General features: G+C 41.2%; 3 protein-coding genes across 3 annotated transcripts; 1 reads left to right on the forward strand and 2 right to left on the reverse strand.

Annotated features, from left to right (window-relative positions):
* Positions 1-35: 35 nt before the first annotated feature.
* Positions 36-3997, reverse strand: LOC136433212 (smad nuclear-interacting protein 1-like). The gene is made up of 2 exons (XM_066425168.1): positions 3889-3997; positions 36-1707 (listed from the first exon to the last, which is right to left on the reverse strand). The coding sequence occupies exons 1-2, from the start codon at positions 3991-3993 to the stop codon at positions 790-792; spliced, it is 1023 nt and encodes a 340-aa protein (XP_066281265.1). The 5' UTR covers positions 3994-3997; the 3' UTR covers positions 36-789.
* A 133-nt stretch (positions 3998-4130) lies between these two features.
* On the forward strand, positions 4131-8013 carry LOC136433219 (biogenesis of lysosome-related organelles complex 1 subunit 3-like). The gene is made up of 6 exons (XM_066425182.1): positions 4131-4235; positions 4458-4596; positions 4886-5008; positions 6248-6340; positions 6607-6728; positions 7245-8013. The coding sequence occupies exons 2-6, from the start codon at positions 4476-4478 to the stop codon at positions 7377-7379; spliced, it is 594 nt and encodes a 197-aa protein (XP_066281279.1). The 5' UTR covers positions 4131-4235; positions 4458-4475; the 3' UTR covers positions 7380-8013.
* On the reverse strand, positions 7536-16160 carry LOC136433198 (ATP-dependent DNA helicase Q1-like). Its single transcript, XM_066425143.1, has 13 exons — positions 15898-16160; positions 15103-15282; positions 14635-14814; positions 14015-14159; positions 13391-13551; positions 12397-12563; positions 12092-12173; positions 11553-11701; positions 11083-11200; positions 10441-10579; positions 9894-9985; positions 9210-9476; positions 7536-8845 (listed from the first exon to the last, which is right to left on the reverse strand). Exons 1-13 carry the CDS (start codon positions 15911-15913, stop codon positions 8253-8255), a joined length of 2289 nt encoding a protein of 762 aa, XP_066281240.1. The 5' UTR covers positions 15914-16160; the 3' UTR covers positions 7536-8252.
* Between the last annotated feature and the right edge of the window lie 95 nt (positions 16161-16255).

Below are 16255 nucleotides of genomic sequence, written 5' to 3' on the forward strand. Positions count from 1 at the left end.
GACATGTGCCACCCTTTGGGCCTATACACAGTATGTATGGGAAGGACCTTTATTATTTTCAATGCTGGGTTAGTACAAATCACAAGATTACAAAAAAAAAATCACTATTTAGGAAAAAAATCATAGAACAGATGAAGCAAAACTTTTCTATGGCAGAGACAGTTGGAAGACTACAATTAAGGTCGAAGTACACACATTTCAACTATACAGGTATGTACGGTCATTGTCATGTGTATATATAGAACTGAGTCTCCCTGACTAAACACTCTTGAAGGCAATACTACATGTACATCTTATTTTCAGTGACATATTGTCTCAAAATCTTTCACAAAATTTCTTGAATTTTTCTGACTAAAGTTCTGCAGAAGTGTCAATAAAGAGAGGGTCTGATAGTTTCATACCTGATACAATACTGCAACCTAAGACCTCTACATTCAACTGTTTCTGTGAGTAGCCTCATAAAAGGTGTAACATGTCATAACTCACTGCACAACTGGCTGAAGCAGATGCTACATGAATCAACATATTCATAATGCATTCAAGAATGTCACTGTCAAATACAAACAATAACCTTGGTACAAACAATGAAGAGACAAACACTATGATATGGTTGCAATTTCCATACATTCATTCAAGACTAGTAACTTTTTGTTTCCCTATGATATTTACATGTACTTCCCCTGACACACTAATCACTATACACATGAAGGCACCAAACACAGCATGTTTATTGTTGTATGACATCACTACGGGGATAACCAAACACAAAGAGATGCACGTTTAGTACGTCTAATCATCATCCAATCCCTCGTCGTCCTCGCCAGCCTGCAGTCCTGAAGTGTCTGATGTATCATGGAGGAGAACATATTCCCGGGAGCTGAAGCCAAACTTCACCACGTCTTTCTCCAGCAGTTCCACGTACCGACTGGCCTCAATCTGCTGGTTGTTGACATAAGTACCGTTGGCCGACTCTAGATCGATGATGTACGGTTTTACGCGTCTCCCTGTAGTGCCATCGGGTTTCTCGTAATCCACCAACCGATACTGGAGGGCAGCATGCTGTTTGGAGCACGACGGGTGGTCTATCGGAATGTCGGCCACAAGTCTCTCACGCCCCAACAAGTACGCACTCTGGCGGTGGATGTGGAGCGGCTTTAACGCCTCCTCTCCCTTGAAGGGGTAGAGCCGCCATCGCTTCCTGGGTTTGCGAGCCTCCGGAGGCTCTCTGTACTTAATTACGACTCCGCGGAACTTGTTGGTCTCTTCTGTCAGCGCTCCTGAGAGTTCAAAGTTGGGCTCGTCCTTGTTTGCCTCCTCTCCCTCCTCCCCACCTTCTGTACCCTCTTCCGATACGAAGGGGTTCTCGGGTTTCCTGTGTTTGTCGTCTCGTCTTCTCTCATCGTTCCTGTCCCTCTCTTCCTTCACTTTCACAAACTTTCTTTCCTCTCTCTCTCGCTCATCCCGTCTTCTGGGCTGCCTTCCTCCCCTCTCCTCCCTTCCACCCCTCTCCAATCTTCTGTGGTCCCTCTCTCTGCTTCTGTCTCTCCGTCTATCTCTGTCCCTGCTTCTTTCCCTCCCTCTGTCACGGCTGTCTTCTCCACGGTTCCTTACAGGGCTCCTTGAGCGCTGCTCTCCCCTGTCAGCATGTCCGCGGTCCAGCCTCTCCTCCTCTCTCCTCCTCTGGGAATCTTTGGTCTTCTTTTCCACCTAAAGCACAACAAGATATATGTTGAAGGGATCATCTAAAATCCTGACATGATTATTTTTTCTAGACTAAGGTCTCATTCATGAGTTTTTCCGCCCCATAGGCTTACATGTTATAAAACGTGTTTTACATGGGCGCGTTCGTAATGAAGCTATAGGAAATGCACCGATGTCATTCATTCTCTGTTGAGCTCATCTACCCTAGATCATTTGAAAAAATTGCCAACTACCAGTTGGCATACAATACCTTTTTATGGCAATTAAAAACGGCACTTAGCTAGACCCCCTAAATAGGCACTTTCCAGCTGAAAGTGATCGACCGAATTACCGCCAATGTCCGGCTGTGGACGTCCGACCTCGCGCGCGGCTGCCGAACTTTACCTGTTAATTTCTTCCGTTACGAACAAGCTTTCATCAGTTTGACGCTTGATATCAGCTGGCCTAGCTAAAAGGGATTTTTACACCGATATAGACACATGTACATGCAGCCGTTCATTTTTTTGGGCAACGGACTCTTTTAGGGTACCCACTCGGAGTAATACATAAATGAGACCTTAAGTATAATGTATTAAGTCAATAATGATTAAAACGAAAGAAAACTATCTTCTCCATCATCCTTGAAAGTACGGGTGTCTCACGTCGACGCATTGGCCGTTGACACCTGTGAAAAGCATGAAGCGCCCCCTAGCGGACGCGGTTCAGGAGAGAACAGATTGTGCGGCTTTTAGTGATTCTGGGCTTCGAATTACGCCCATGTTGGCAAGCAAGCGTGTTTTTGAGCTTGGCTGATATGCGATCAAAGGCGTACAGGACTAGACAACGACTCAAAGTGCTGCTTTGTGCGCAGCCTGGCTGGGTAGACTCTGAAAGAACGAGGATGGAATCTTGGTACAGACACAAAGACGGCCGTCGGAATCGTCCTAAGATACACAATTAAGGCAAGATACACGAATAAGGCATGGGGGAAGGGGGGGGGGGGGTGTCGCCGTCAGCCAAAGTGTATTCCATAGCCTTTTACTTGACACGGAGCTTACGTCTGGAAGTGTATTGCAATATGCTAGCTTGCGTACGCGTCAGCTGCAGTTTAGTGAGGTACGTGCGTCGTTGTGCCTGTTGACACCTAATTTCCCAACACAAAACGCAACAGAAGGAACAGAAGGATGCTCTATTTCGTGTATTTACGATCTGAAACTTTTAGTCTTCTTTCAAATGGCTTCTATTTCTAGCAAAGCATAATACAATGAAAAAACAATAAAAACACCCCTCAAAAATGTAGACTAGTCCGTTGCCATGGCAACTTGCGGTCAGAAAATGCGGGGTGACGCCGGGTTATCAATCGTTTTGAAATTTACGCTCCAGCGCTAATCGTTGATTTTTTATGAATATTTTTCACTTTTATTTAAGGTCTCATTCATGAGTTTTTCCGCCCCATAGGCTTACATGTTATAAAACGTGTTTTACATGGGCGCGTTCGTAATGAAGCTATAGGAAATGCACCGATGTCATTCATTCTCTGTTGAGCTCATCTACCCTAGATCATTTGAAAAAATTGCCAACTACCAGTTGGCATACAATACCTTTTTATGGCAATTAAAAACGGCACTTAGCTAGACCCCCTAAATAGGCACTTTCCAGCTGAAAGTGATCGACCGAATTACCGCCAATGTCCGGCTGTGGACGTCCGACCTCGCGCGCGGCTGCCGAACTTTACCTGTTAATTTCTTCCGTTACGAACAAGCTTTCATCAGTTTGACGCTTGATATCAGCTGGCCTAGCTAAAAGGGATTTTTAGACACATGTACATGCAGCCGTTCATTTTTTTGGGCAACGGACTCTTTTAGGGTACCCACTCGGAGTAATACATAAATGAGACCCTAAATAGGGGTTCAGAGATCTAACCGGCATTCAGAGTTCTAACCAGCACTTAACTACTTGAATACTTTAAGATATGGCTACTAAGTTTACATGTGTAGTTGTCTCAGCCATTAATCTGGGACGAACTTACAAGATTAATACTATCAAAGATTTGGAAGAACTGAAAGTATGCAAATCGACGCACAGTTAAGTCCCAGCAAACCTGACTTTAAGACAAAGAAAAGTACAGGATTGAAGTATAATGTATACAGAGATTTCTTGTAGTCCTCAGAACCCTTAAGGCCTTAAATGTAACATCTTTAACCATACCAAGGGAGATCGCCTCCTGGAGTGTTCCTTGTCCGCCATGTTTGTCTGAGAGTTCCGGTCCTTCTCGCGATCCCTGGTTCGTTTTCCCTGTTCTTCCGCAGGCATTCGTCTCAAAATCCAGCTTCTCTGGATCCTCAAACCCCTTGAAATCGTCTGGAATTCCCTAAGAAGTTTGAAATACCTCCCAAATCAGAGTAAAAGCTGTTGTTGACGCATTCCAAGACGTCAGAGACACTTTTTTCCGAATCACAACCGCAGCGCATTGTGGGTAGACGACCTTTGACCTGACGTGTTGACTTCCGGGTTTGAAAACTGAAATCGACAAAGACGACCCAAAGTGAAGTACTGTATGTCTGTTCTTATGAACGTCTTTTGCATATCTATCGTTTTGTTTTAGCCTAGTGATGATCATTGGTATCAACTTGTACGTAACAGAAACGCAGAGAACTTGAAACAAGGGCGCTGCAATAGCTAAGCAGTAGAAGAAGGAACTTTTTTTCAACAAATTTGTTCAATTTCAAAGGTCAAAACGATATGTATACTTTCCTTTCTTTCTTCCGTGTCCGAAGCTTTGACCCAGAGACACCATGTCCAGCCAGCCAGCGGGTTTCCAGGTCGTTGTGGCAGGGGAGGCGTCGGAGTCGGAGGACTCGGATGGGGAGGTGGCAGCCATCATGGAGGGGGGTGCCGGCAGGGGGGTGATGCCAGGTGTGTAAGGAGATCATCACCCTCAGTTGTCAGCACAAATTAGAATATGAGAACACATAACATACTTATAGCTGATAGAATGCATTTGGGTAATGCAAATGATTAGCACTGATCTGCATATCTGGTTTCTGACAACCTAAGATGAATGAAAAAATGCTATACACTGTATATGGTTACTGCGAAATGCTGTGTACGGTATATAGACTTTTAGAGACAAATACAAGTTCAGGTACGCCATGTTTTTTTTTTTGGTACACTGATAGTGCCAATTTTTCCCTCTCCTTGTTAGACACTGCCCAGAAGGCAGGCGTGGTTGTGAGTGGGGAGGCATCAGAGACTGATGATGAGTCTGACACAGAGCCTGGGGCAGAGATCATATCAACAGACAGGCAACAGCAGACAGCAACAGGAGGTAAAACCTGTTAGCATCTTTCCTTTCTGCACAATCCAAGTGTCGGAGACAGCGTGTTGGGATTGCGGCTTCTGCATCATGAAGTTTGTGGTTCGAATCCCAATCTACAACTTTGTTTGTTTTATTAGGATCTCCATTAGTGGTTTCCATACACTATTCTTCCTGGTGTCCGAACATTAAAAGCAAATACAGAAACAAAACTTATACAACAAAGTAAGTAAAGTAAAATAAAATAAACAAAAATAACAGGTTGGGGTTACTGGCCCTTGAGGGAGACATTACTAGTAAACCTCTTTGACCAATTAGTCAAGTCTTGAACATGTTTAAATTTTACTTAGATACCCTTATAAAAGGGCAGGGGTATGCCATAGGATAGAATGTATTGACCAAAACCTACAAGTATCCAACTCATATCACAGCTAATGTACTTAAGCACTTAAACTTAACTAGTTAAAGTACAGATTTGGTGCATCATGTCTTGTAACAGTTTGCCAGGTATTAGCTTCAGGTATTTTTTTCCCATAATAAAGAAACATTAGCCTGCAGTCTACTAGACCTCGAACCACTAGATCAACAACGCGACCGACTGTGTACAACATTTGCCCGCAAACTCTTACGCTCACGGTCATTCAGAGCATGGTTGCCCCCCCGCCGTGGTGACGTAAGTGCCCGAGAAACTTGATCGAGCAACCAGTTGGTCACTACCAAAACGAGAACAGAACGATACAAAAAAAGCCCCATACCCTATATGGTATCACTGCTCAACACAAAAACAGACTGATCATAGCTCTACCCAACTTGAACAATACTTGATTGATATCCGAACAATGTAGCTTTCATTGATTTCAACATTTGTCCACACGCCCCGCCTGACCTGATAGCCAAAAATCATATCAGAGGTATAGTCAGAAATATGTGAATTTTTTTAGTTTAATTACAAATTTAGATAACAATGATACGTGCAATAATTTTTAATGATAACAGATAATTTTAAAATGAATGAGTTACCGTCTTAGTGTATTGGTTCTGAGTAGTTTAATTGTCGACAATTGTATGTAACAGTCAGTGCAATTCAGCTAACTATGTATGTTATATACTTGTTGGCTGCGAGTCTGTTTATGTTCATGGTGTAAAGTTTGAATTTGAATAATAAACCAAATCATTAAACATGTACGAATAGACTACACAACTGCTGAACACAATCTTCAACACACACTTTGTCAACATCGTTTTCAATAGAAGCAGCTGTAGAGAGTGGACAGTCTCAGATGGGAAAACTAGAAATAGAGAAAATTCCTCCCAAGTACAACACACTGCTGCACAAGAAACTAGGTAGGTGACAATTACTACAGACAGTGTATTACCGACTTTTACACTAATTCAGTTCTTCTGAAAATATATATATCTGCATTGAACAATCTGCTAGCATGATTCACCAAACAGCATATATGTTGCTAAGGATTGCATGATTAAGGGAGTAGAATCAACAATGTGAATGTAAAAAAAAGCATGTCATCACATTACCTATCATCATGTTGCTACATTTGTATATCCTGTCCTTTTTTTGTATCAGAAAAAGTGATATTTTTTGTCAACAGATGAGAGGAACAGAAGCTTGAAGAAGAATATTAAAGAATTCCTGTCAGCTTCATATCACCATGGCAACAGAACCATACACACCTCCACAGAACATCTCATTAAGTCCAAAGCAGCACTGCAGGTAAGGGACAAATTTTAGTTGGCCAGTAGTCACAAATAACAGAACAGTGGGAAATCTACAAAGCTAGAATCTACACCACACTCCAAGTGAGGGCAATTCAGCACCAGGGACAGGGTCTGTAGTTTTTACACCACAGTTTTTTAGTGGGAGGTTAGTCACAAGTAACATTCATAGAAAAGCTGCAAAGGTAGATCTACAGCATGATCCAAGTGAGGGCAATTCAACACCAGGGACAGGGTAGGTAGTTTTTTACACTGTGTTGTGGTGTTTGCTTGTGCACAGTATTGCAAGATCTGTTAGAAGATTTGATCCCTTTCCTTTGCATAGACTAGTCTGTCAGAATGTTCTTTGTACTTGTGTGTTGGGATAAGGGTTTTGATTGCAGTCATTCAAGTGTTGACCTACATGTAGGTGCCACTACTATGCCTTACTATTTGCTTGAGTTTAAGTCAGTATTCTGAGTGTTAATGTAAGCCATGCATTATCCATATACATCTGCTCTCCCCATTTTCCCAGGATGTGACCCATAACCTAAGTGTGATCCAGAGGGACCTGGGGAGTCTTCAGGAGAAGGTGGACATCATCTCCACATGTAACCTGCTTCCTCAGCTGACTGTTCCACCTCGGCACACAGCAACTCCACCCAGCTAGCACTGACAACTCTAGCACACAAAACTAGGCTTCAAACTTAAAGATGCCATAAGATTCAGCTGAAGACAATGATATTCTCAATTCCAATGGCAATACATGCGGGTTATGGGGTTAGGCAGCAGGGAGAATTTGAATCCAATAATAACATACACAGACTTACAGGACTCAATAGACTTTAATCTTATTTACTACCAGTGTTACTGGAGAGGCATGGAATCTCCTGTTCCATAAACAAAATAGATCTCACTAAACTGTTGGTATACAAACATGATTTACTTTCTATACTGGAATTGCACAATGTTCAACCTGTCTAAAGACGTACATGTTGCACATTGCTGTATAGATGGTCCCAATAATTTCATCATACCAGTATGTTCTGTTATTAGCATAGTCAAGGCAACCGCCAGATCTCATGAAATTGAGATTGATAAACTACAACCAATAAATTCACGTTTAATACTTTTGTAGAGGAAAAGCTGTAAATTTTGTGCCAGCAATAATCATTCTTTTTGTAAAGAATATACAGAGTATTAGTGATGAAGACAATTAGAATGTTAAGGGCTGCAAGCTATCCTCTATACCTCAAGGTGCCATACTGTAAATAAACGATTGCTACATGAAGAAATAAATGAAACATCTAAGTCTCTAGAGAGTTTTTGTGTTACCATTGTTGTTCTCTTCGGTCAACATCTTGGAAAATTAACAACAGACATAAATGATTTGCTGACATCATTACAGGATATACTCTTAAACAGGTTGGTTTTCACTTTCCTCTGTTTTTAACCACTCTCTCTATCTTGATAATAAGCCTGATATACAACACTTATTTGATCATATCAGGGTTTTCACATCTTTTTAGTTATTGGTACAACTTCAGTGTTCTGAATTGTCCTCATGCTGTGTTTGTGAACGCTCTCTTTTATCATCAGTGTGACTTTTCCTGGACCCCTTGTGGTCACCTTTCTTGAAAGGTTTCTTCCTGTGGTGCTGATCTGAGGAACCACTCTTTCTGCGTTTTTTCACCATGCCTGATTTGCTGCCTGACATCCTGCTAGCACTATTCTGTAGCTGGATATGAGAGGTAGATAGTGTGTTGAAGTTGGCAATGCGGTCACCACTTCCTACCTCTCTTGGACCAACATTGTCAGGTACAAAATCATCTTCATCATCCAAAATCACAATGCAGTCTTTATCCTGTGCACTCTTTGGCCTTGTAGGTGAGGCTTCACCAAATCCAAAGCATTCCCTCATTTCAATGTCGGACATGTCAGGTTTAATGTTTGTACTGGAAGCTACGTTAGATGCTTTCTTCTTGTTGCCACAATGTTCCGTACTTAGAGTAGCATCTCTGCTGGTTCCCGATGTTGCAGTACTTGCTGCTGCAGATGTTCTACTCTTTTTCCTCTTGTTTGGAATGCAGAGTGTCACCTGCAGACCTCCACTCATCAGTCTGTGACTCTTGGGTCCTGACGAGAAAAAATACAGAAGACATTAGATGACTGCCACTCATAAAATGTTTTGAGTTTAATCACTGCTTATTACACCCCATTACATTTTGTGTCATTTCATGTAAATGTATCTCATAAATTACATAAATTTGTCCCTTTTCTACACCTTGCGTAATTTGAAAAAACATCTACGGTACCTTATTCACAAGTCCTGATAATAGGACATTACATGGAAAATGTAGAACATATTCATTGTGAACACAATGTAAAATTTTTACAATTGAAAACATTTCTATGATTGACAACCTTTTCACTACTATCAGTACTAAGCTTTTAGCTACACAAGATTAAAGATTGAGATTTAAACTTTGTTCAACACTACCTGGGACCAAATAACTGATGGTGCTGTAAGGAGTGAAGTGGTAGTCTTCCCTGAGGTACCCTTCCAGCAGCATGTGTGTGATGACTCTCTCCCCCATCTCACGGCTCAGCCACATGGGGTGGTTAGTTCTGCGCTTGTCCCCCTTCCCTAACCAGCTGTCACCAAGCTTTAGCCCAGTCAGACGCTGTTCTTTAGCTGTTGCTGTTTGGATTACTGTGATGACCTCTTTGCAGAGATTGGTGATGTCTACTTCCTCTGTTGTAATTACTGGAAAATATAGGTCGGTAAACCACATTCAATTTATCAACATCTAAAACAAGCTACTCAGATGGTACAGTCTGAAGACAAGAAACTACCAAAAAATAAACTCTGGTATTGTGTTATGTACATATTCCTTATACATTTTAAGGTATTATCATAGACTTTATATTTCAAAGGATCTGGAACAGGTAGCATGAATCAATCATGCAGCTCTTCCACTGATTGCCATGCCCCTCGGGAAGCCACCCTATTGTTAGTGTGTTGGTGAAAGCATTAAAGCAGAGCAAGCGTAAAACACGCTAACAAACATGTAGGATAGTACCCAGGCAAAGCCTATTGTGGTTTGGTGTGCGTTACACAGACTATGCGTGGTATACCATTGCTTGCTTGTCTGTTAGTTTGATTTTCATGGCTTTTGCATACCTAGCGTAGGGTCACAGACATCACACATGCCACTACACTTGGTGGAGTCCCAGCCTTCATCAAAGTGGTCAGCAATGATGGCACGCCGACACCTAGAGGCACAGGATGTGTGTTGTAAAATGTACAACATATACTCTGTGTACATATGTACCAGTTACCGAACTATTCTTTACATTCTTTTATCCAAATTTGATTGTCCAAAAATAGGACGTAACTTAACTACTAAATTGTTGCACTATACCAATGAATGTAACGGCTTGAGAGCAAAATATTCCTTTTTTTCCTATAACAATACATAGTTCAATGTCCTTGTCTTCTTACGTCAACTAATATAAGATAAAGTACAGTCAAACCTACCTATAACGGTCACTTAAGTGACAAGACTAGCCAAATTTCACCACTATGCCCTATTGAGAAACGGCCCATTAATTGATCGACAAAAAATGACCACTACTGCCAGGTGGCTGCCATGCAAAGGTGACCGCTAATACAAGTTTGACTGTAGATTCAAATGTACTGAGACCTTTCAATAATATCTGACCAATACCTGTTGGTGTCATGACAGTACTTGACCATTCCATACAGCTTCTGCTGCCCTGTCTGTTCTGTCATGACCATGGTGCTCTGTCTGAAGATGTCCTGGAACCCATAGTACAGGATACAGTAGGCTGGCTGGTCATCCCTGCCTGTACAAATAATCATTATTTAAACATTTGAGAATTTCTAAAAAAAATTTCAAGTCAAAGACACCGTTGTTGTTTGTTTCTTTGCATGGGCTAGCACACCAGTTTTGTACAGTAGATACTTGACTGTAATGTTTGATCCACTCACACTGGGATGTACCCTACATGTAAGTGTGATGGGTTCTTTAACGTGCTTGAGGTGTAGCTCTCCTTAAACATGGGACCTCCGGCTTTACGTCCCAACCAAGAGGACATCCCTAATCAAAGTTAGGTGCTCATTTCATTTTCAGAGTCAAGTGAGAAAATAGGTGTCTTTCCAATGGTCACAGCATTGGGGTCTGCTAGGGATTTGAACCCAGAACCTTTCGGTTCCAAATCAATGACCCTAGCAACAAGACCATCTCGCCACATGTTGATATGTGAATTACAGACACAATTATAATAGTAGTGATAGCTTGGTGGCAATGTATCATTACTGACATTAGGCTTGATTTGGTCCACCTTACCTGCCCTCCCGCTCTCCTGGTAGAAGTTTTCCATGGACTTGCTGATAGAGTGGTGGATGACAAAGCGCACATCAGGCTTGTCTATCCCCATGCCAAATGCTATAGTGGCAACAACAACCTAGATGCAGACAATGTACAATACAGATTTGTTTAGAATTTGCACAGAGTTGGGGGAAATCGATGTGCAATACTGTGTGAAAGCATTTATACATGTATGTCAGTGTACAAAATGTACACATCTTTAGTTTAGCAAGGAGGTTATATAACCTCCTTGAGTCTAGGTAGTATAGAAGGTGACTCAAAAGGCACATTTATCTATCATTATGACTACACAACATCCTTGTATCTTTGGCACAGAGACTACAAAACATCCACTAAACAAACACACTAAAAGACTGGAAGGTTTTAAGCCCAATATATCCAGTAAGAAAAATGTCCTGATAGGAAACTGTGCAACACTCACTACTGACCTGTATTGTGTTGGCCAGCCATTTCCTGTGGATTTGGCTACGGTAGCTGGCATCCAGGTCGGCATGGTAATACCCCGCCCGAACTCCTCTCTTCAGCAGATCCCCGGCAACCTGCTCTGCCTCTCGTCTGGAGAACACGTAGATGATACCTGAGGAATTATCAAGTAGCATCGCTGTTAAAGTGTTTGTGCAGAATCTGATTCAAAGCAAGTTATTTATATAGGAGAAGACATCAGAGCTATCTCCAGGACCCATCCCGGGATGGAAATTTGCTTGTTGGGACTGACACAAATTTCACCCCATTTGTCCAAAAACTCTGAACTTCATGAAACTGATGAAAACATGATTCTCGTGATCGAGCTTAAAATGAAATGTACAGCTTTAACAATAAAAATAAACAACATGGGATAGAAAATGATTTAAAGCTGGAGACAGCCCTGCTGTTGATAAACTATTCTCAAGCCATGATTTACATGCACTTCTCACTACAAACAGCACGATTCAATTTGTGAAAAAAATGTGGATTTGCTGAATCCCACCTGACTGTCCTCTGAAGCGACCATTTATCGTCTGAGCTAATTTCTCCATCACATCCCCATGAGAAGACGGTTTTCTAAGCACCTGTGATAAATACAAAACAGTAATAAAAGAAGTTAGATATTTAAAAAAACTATATGAAAGAAACTATGCCTTCAATGAAAGTCAAGCATTTGCTATAATAGTTTTGATACATGTAATCAAATCAAATTCTATTTTCCCATCATAACAAGTTGTTGCATACTACATCATACATGTACATGTAGTATCATGTAGGTAGGATGTATTCTATAAACACAACACATACCTCATAGTAAAGATTGTGCCTGTTAAAGGAAGCCCTGAACAGGAGGCAACTGGACATGCTCAGAATAGCCTTCACATCTTCAACGATGTACGAAGTTGCAGTGGCAGTCAGGCCCAAGATGGGTACGTTGGGGTACTGTCTCTTCAACACTCCCAAAGACTTGTAATCTAATGTTTAAATAAACATACCCAAGGAATCAATTATTATACAGTACATGTATAAAGGTTTCTAAAAAACTTAATACTTATTTTTAAGGGGCATGTTGTTGGTTTCAATATTCATGTACAGTCAAACCTGGTCTCATCGATCAAAAGTGGTTGCTGGCTGGGTAAGACAGTTGGTTAGCAGAGGGTCTTAACCACATTAGAATTAATGGGACTATTTCAATGTAGCTTATGACTGGAGGTGGTTGGTAGTGCCAACATTACACCTTCTCCCTCTTGCCTAACTCTGTAACCAATAGGGAATTGGGTGCCAAATGGCGAATGTAGTAGTAGTATCCAGTATCTGATCATGATTTAATGTGATAAAGGTTAAAGAAAAAAAACTTTAAAAAACACCTATCACCACACAATGCAGGGCTCGAAATTCATATTTGGGAATAAGTGCACTGGTGCACCCAACTCAAAAAATTGGTGCACAGAAAGAATTTTGGGTGCACCAGATAAAATAAAGTTGAATGTTCTTCAGAACATAATTACAAAGTTTAAAGCTGCTGCCTTTCTTAAGAACTTCAATCTGTAATTCTATAGCTAACTTCAAAATTTCAAACAAATAATACATCAAATAAAGTACAGCAAAAAGTTATCATGCTGTTTTTTCTGTATACTAGTGTACAATTGTACCTTAACCCTATAGGCTACAAAAATACATAGGTGCACCAGTGCACCCACAGTCAAAAATTAGGTGCACAGCTCCGATTTTGGGTGCAATTTTACTATTTCGAGCCCTGCAATGTAACGTCCAGTGTTATGATGCCATACATGTATATCACCTGGTCTGAAGTCATGTCCCCATTGGCTGCAGCAGTGGATCTCATCAATCACCAGCCGTGCAAACCTGCCCACAGAATGCATCTTCTCCACCTTCGCCATGAAACGCTTACTCTTAGCAACTTTCTCAGGCGTCACATAAAGCATCTTCAAGTCAGACTTCCTGTAGATCAAGACATGTCCAGGTGAAGGGTTATCACATACAAGTATATTTTGTGCACATTACATAAATGACACTGTAAATTCGTTTATTTTCAAATTGACAATTTTTTACAGTAGAGGGGATAGGAGGTTTTTGCTGTGTTTCAACTTGATGATCGAACAATTCTGTAGTACAGTTTTGTTGTATGACATTGAAAATGCATATTCACAGTGTCATGAATTTCAGAGGGCGAGGTCACTGTGAAAACCATGAAAATAAAAACAAGGTGCAAATAATGCAAGATTTAAAGATAGGATACAAGCAATGGATGGATATTCGTAACACCCTTAGCTAGGTAAATTCTAAGATTTGTGCAGCAAGGACTTGTACAGAGTGGGCATTTGTGGGCACTTGCTAAAAAGACACTTGATTCTGGCACTCACAGTCGCAGGCTAAAACTGAAGATACAGCACACAGTACTAACTTGTCTATCAGACTGTTCAGGACCTGGGTAACCTCTGCTCTGGGGGTGCTGGCAGTCAGGATTGCTGCAGGGATCCCCAGGTTCTGTAGGGAAATGAGCTGGTCCTCCATCAGCGACACCAGGGGAGAGATCACCAAGGTCACACCTGGAAACAAAGGACTCAATCAAATACTCAATCATGATTATCTAGCCTGTCGATGGAAAGAACTACTGAATGACTATCATCAGCAAAAAGTATATGGGAGACAAGTATCACTAAGTGCATTTCTTACATTTATCAAGTTGAACAAGAATTGACAAGCTTGTAATCTAAACATTTGAAAGGAAGCTACAGTTTGAAAAGAAGCTGCTAGGTGAGAGTTTAAAAAAAAGAAGAACATGCATATCATTTCTTTCTCAGGGCCTAAACCCTCAACCCCAAACTAGAGAAATCAATGAAAATAGTTTTATCTATCTCGTTAAGAAACCCACAAATTATAACACAAAAATGCAACTGTCCAATAAACTATATTATATATTCATGTTTCTATTTAATGTTTACTGATCCTCTATTTGTAATAAATATCAACTGATCTGTGCTTCGTCACAGTTTGTATTAAAATAATTAACGAGCCACCAACCTTCAGACACGAGTGCTGTGAGCTGAAAACACAGACTCTTGCCTGCCCCAGTGGGCATGATGAGGACAGTGTCGTGTCCTGACAAGCTGGCATTCATGGCATGAAGCTGCAGAGGACGGAACTTGGACAGCTTGAAGACAGACCCAAGGAGACTTTGCAATCTGGCTGACCATTCAAAATCTGTATTAAATAAAGGCATTTAAAAGATGTAAGTACATGCTTAAAAGCCATAACTAAAGAGTAGAGTGGAGCGGAGCAGAGGAGGGTAGAGTGGAGTCATCTGCAATGTAAGAATTGCTCCTAGCTTGCAGTGAAAATCTTCTGAAGCAAAGGTGTAATCATTTATTTTGCAACCTGTATACTATACTTTATAATCATCATCATAATGATCTCATTCTAATGTCTGTACAAATGTGCTTTTCTCTCCAATGTTCTCATGTCTGATGAAGCTGGTCTGACTCTGCTGACCTGTCCTGCTCCAGTCCTTCTCCCTCAGCACAGCAGCTTTGCTGTCCTGCATCCTCTCGATCTGCTGTTCTAGCTGCTGTTTCCGTGACAACAGGTGCGCCCTCCTCCCCTTCAGCTGCAGCATCTGCAGACGCACAGCTTCCATCTCCGACTCCACCTCCACCAGCTCTGACGTCAACTCTGACAGACAAAACATTTTGCTACCATCAATTTTGAATACACCACTGACAACAAGTTGCGTCCAATGAACCAACACCTATCAAGCTACATGTACATGTACATGTGTAGTCTCCAACAGACCTGTGTAGTCTCCAGCAACAGATCTAGACCTCTCTGAGGCCTAAAAAATAGTAGAAACTGACCAAAATAAAATAAGCCCTTTCGTAGATTCGAGTAAGCAATTGTGCAGTGTCAAAGGTGAAGGCCCCTGAGATGTAAGCAAAACCCATCTGATCATTGTTATGCAAATCAGGACAATGTCAAAACGAGAACCATTTACAAGCCAGTGCGTACCAAATCTACGAAAGCACTTATTTCCCGACCAAAGTCTCTGGCAAAATTTCTGAAGCGGGCCAATTTCCACATTTTTCTTTTCAGTCCAATGAGGAGACTATGCAGATAAAGAAAATTATACCCGTTGTCACTTCAACCAAACCTCCTTACTTAACCTTTAATTTTTTTAGCAACAAAATAAATGACACGTATAAACATATTGAGTCCAATTTGCATTAGAAATTACTTAAACTGCTGTTGTAACATGATAACTGTTTAATATGACAACACAAAATGACCTACCATCGACGTTTGCCATGCTGGAGTAAATTACACGGGGGGGGGGGGCAATATCGGTAATCTTCTGCCTTGGGAATGGCACAACAAGAAACAAATGAGCACTGGTTGTGGCAGTTAGTTCAGAGTTTCTCAGGGGTGCTTTATACCATTGTGAGCACAACTGACAATCAGGAGAGGGACAATTTCACCCCAATTCCATGAATCACATGTGAGCAAAATTGCAATTTGCCGCCATGTTGAAAGGTGAAAGTTCACGCGCACCGCAGAGAGATGAGGTAAAATCTGATATAAAGTTATTAGCATCCATTCATTATCATCACCTTAAAATATTAAAATTATTTTTGTTTCTAAATTTATGCTG

This window comes from Branchiostoma lanceolatum, chromosome 1, assembly GCF_035083965.1.
Source record: "Branchiostoma lanceolatum isolate klBraLanc5 chromosome 1, klBraLanc5.hap2, whole genome shotgun sequence".
Classification (NCBI taxonomy): Eukaryota; Metazoa; Chordata; class Leptocardii; order Amphioxiformes; family Branchiostomatidae; genus Branchiostoma; species Branchiostoma lanceolatum.

Coding starts and splice junctions, on each gene's coding strand:
- LOC136433212 (XM_066425168.1), bottom strand. CDS start 3,993: ATGCCTGCGGAAGAACAGGGAAAACGAACCAGGGATCGCGAGAAGGAC. Junction 1,708..3,888: donor CCAGGAGGCGATCTCCCTTG/GTATGGTTAAAG, acceptor GTTGTGCTTTAG/GTGGAAAAGAAGACCAAAGA.
- LOC136433219 (XM_066425182.1), top strand. CDS start 4,476: ATGTCCAGCCAGCCAGCGGGTTTCCAGGTCGTTGTGGCAGGGGAGGCG. Junction 4,597..4,885: donor CGGCAGGGGGGTGATGCCAG/GTGTGTAAGGAG, acceptor TCTCCTTGTTAG/ACACTGCCCAGAAGGCAGGC. Junction 6,341..6,606: donor ACTGCTGCACAAGAAACTAG/GTAGGTGACAAT, acceptor TTTTGTCAACAG/ATGAGAGGAACAGAAGCTTG.
- LOC136433198 (XM_066425143.1), bottom strand. Junction 14,160..14,634: donor CACAGCACTCGTGTCTGAAG/GTTGGTGGCTCG, acceptor CTTTGTTTCCAG/GTGTGACCTTGGTGATCTCT. Junction 9,477..9,893: donor TGTCTGTGACCCTACGCTAG/GTATGCAAAAGC, acceptor TATATTTTCCAG/TAATTACAACAGAGGAAGTA.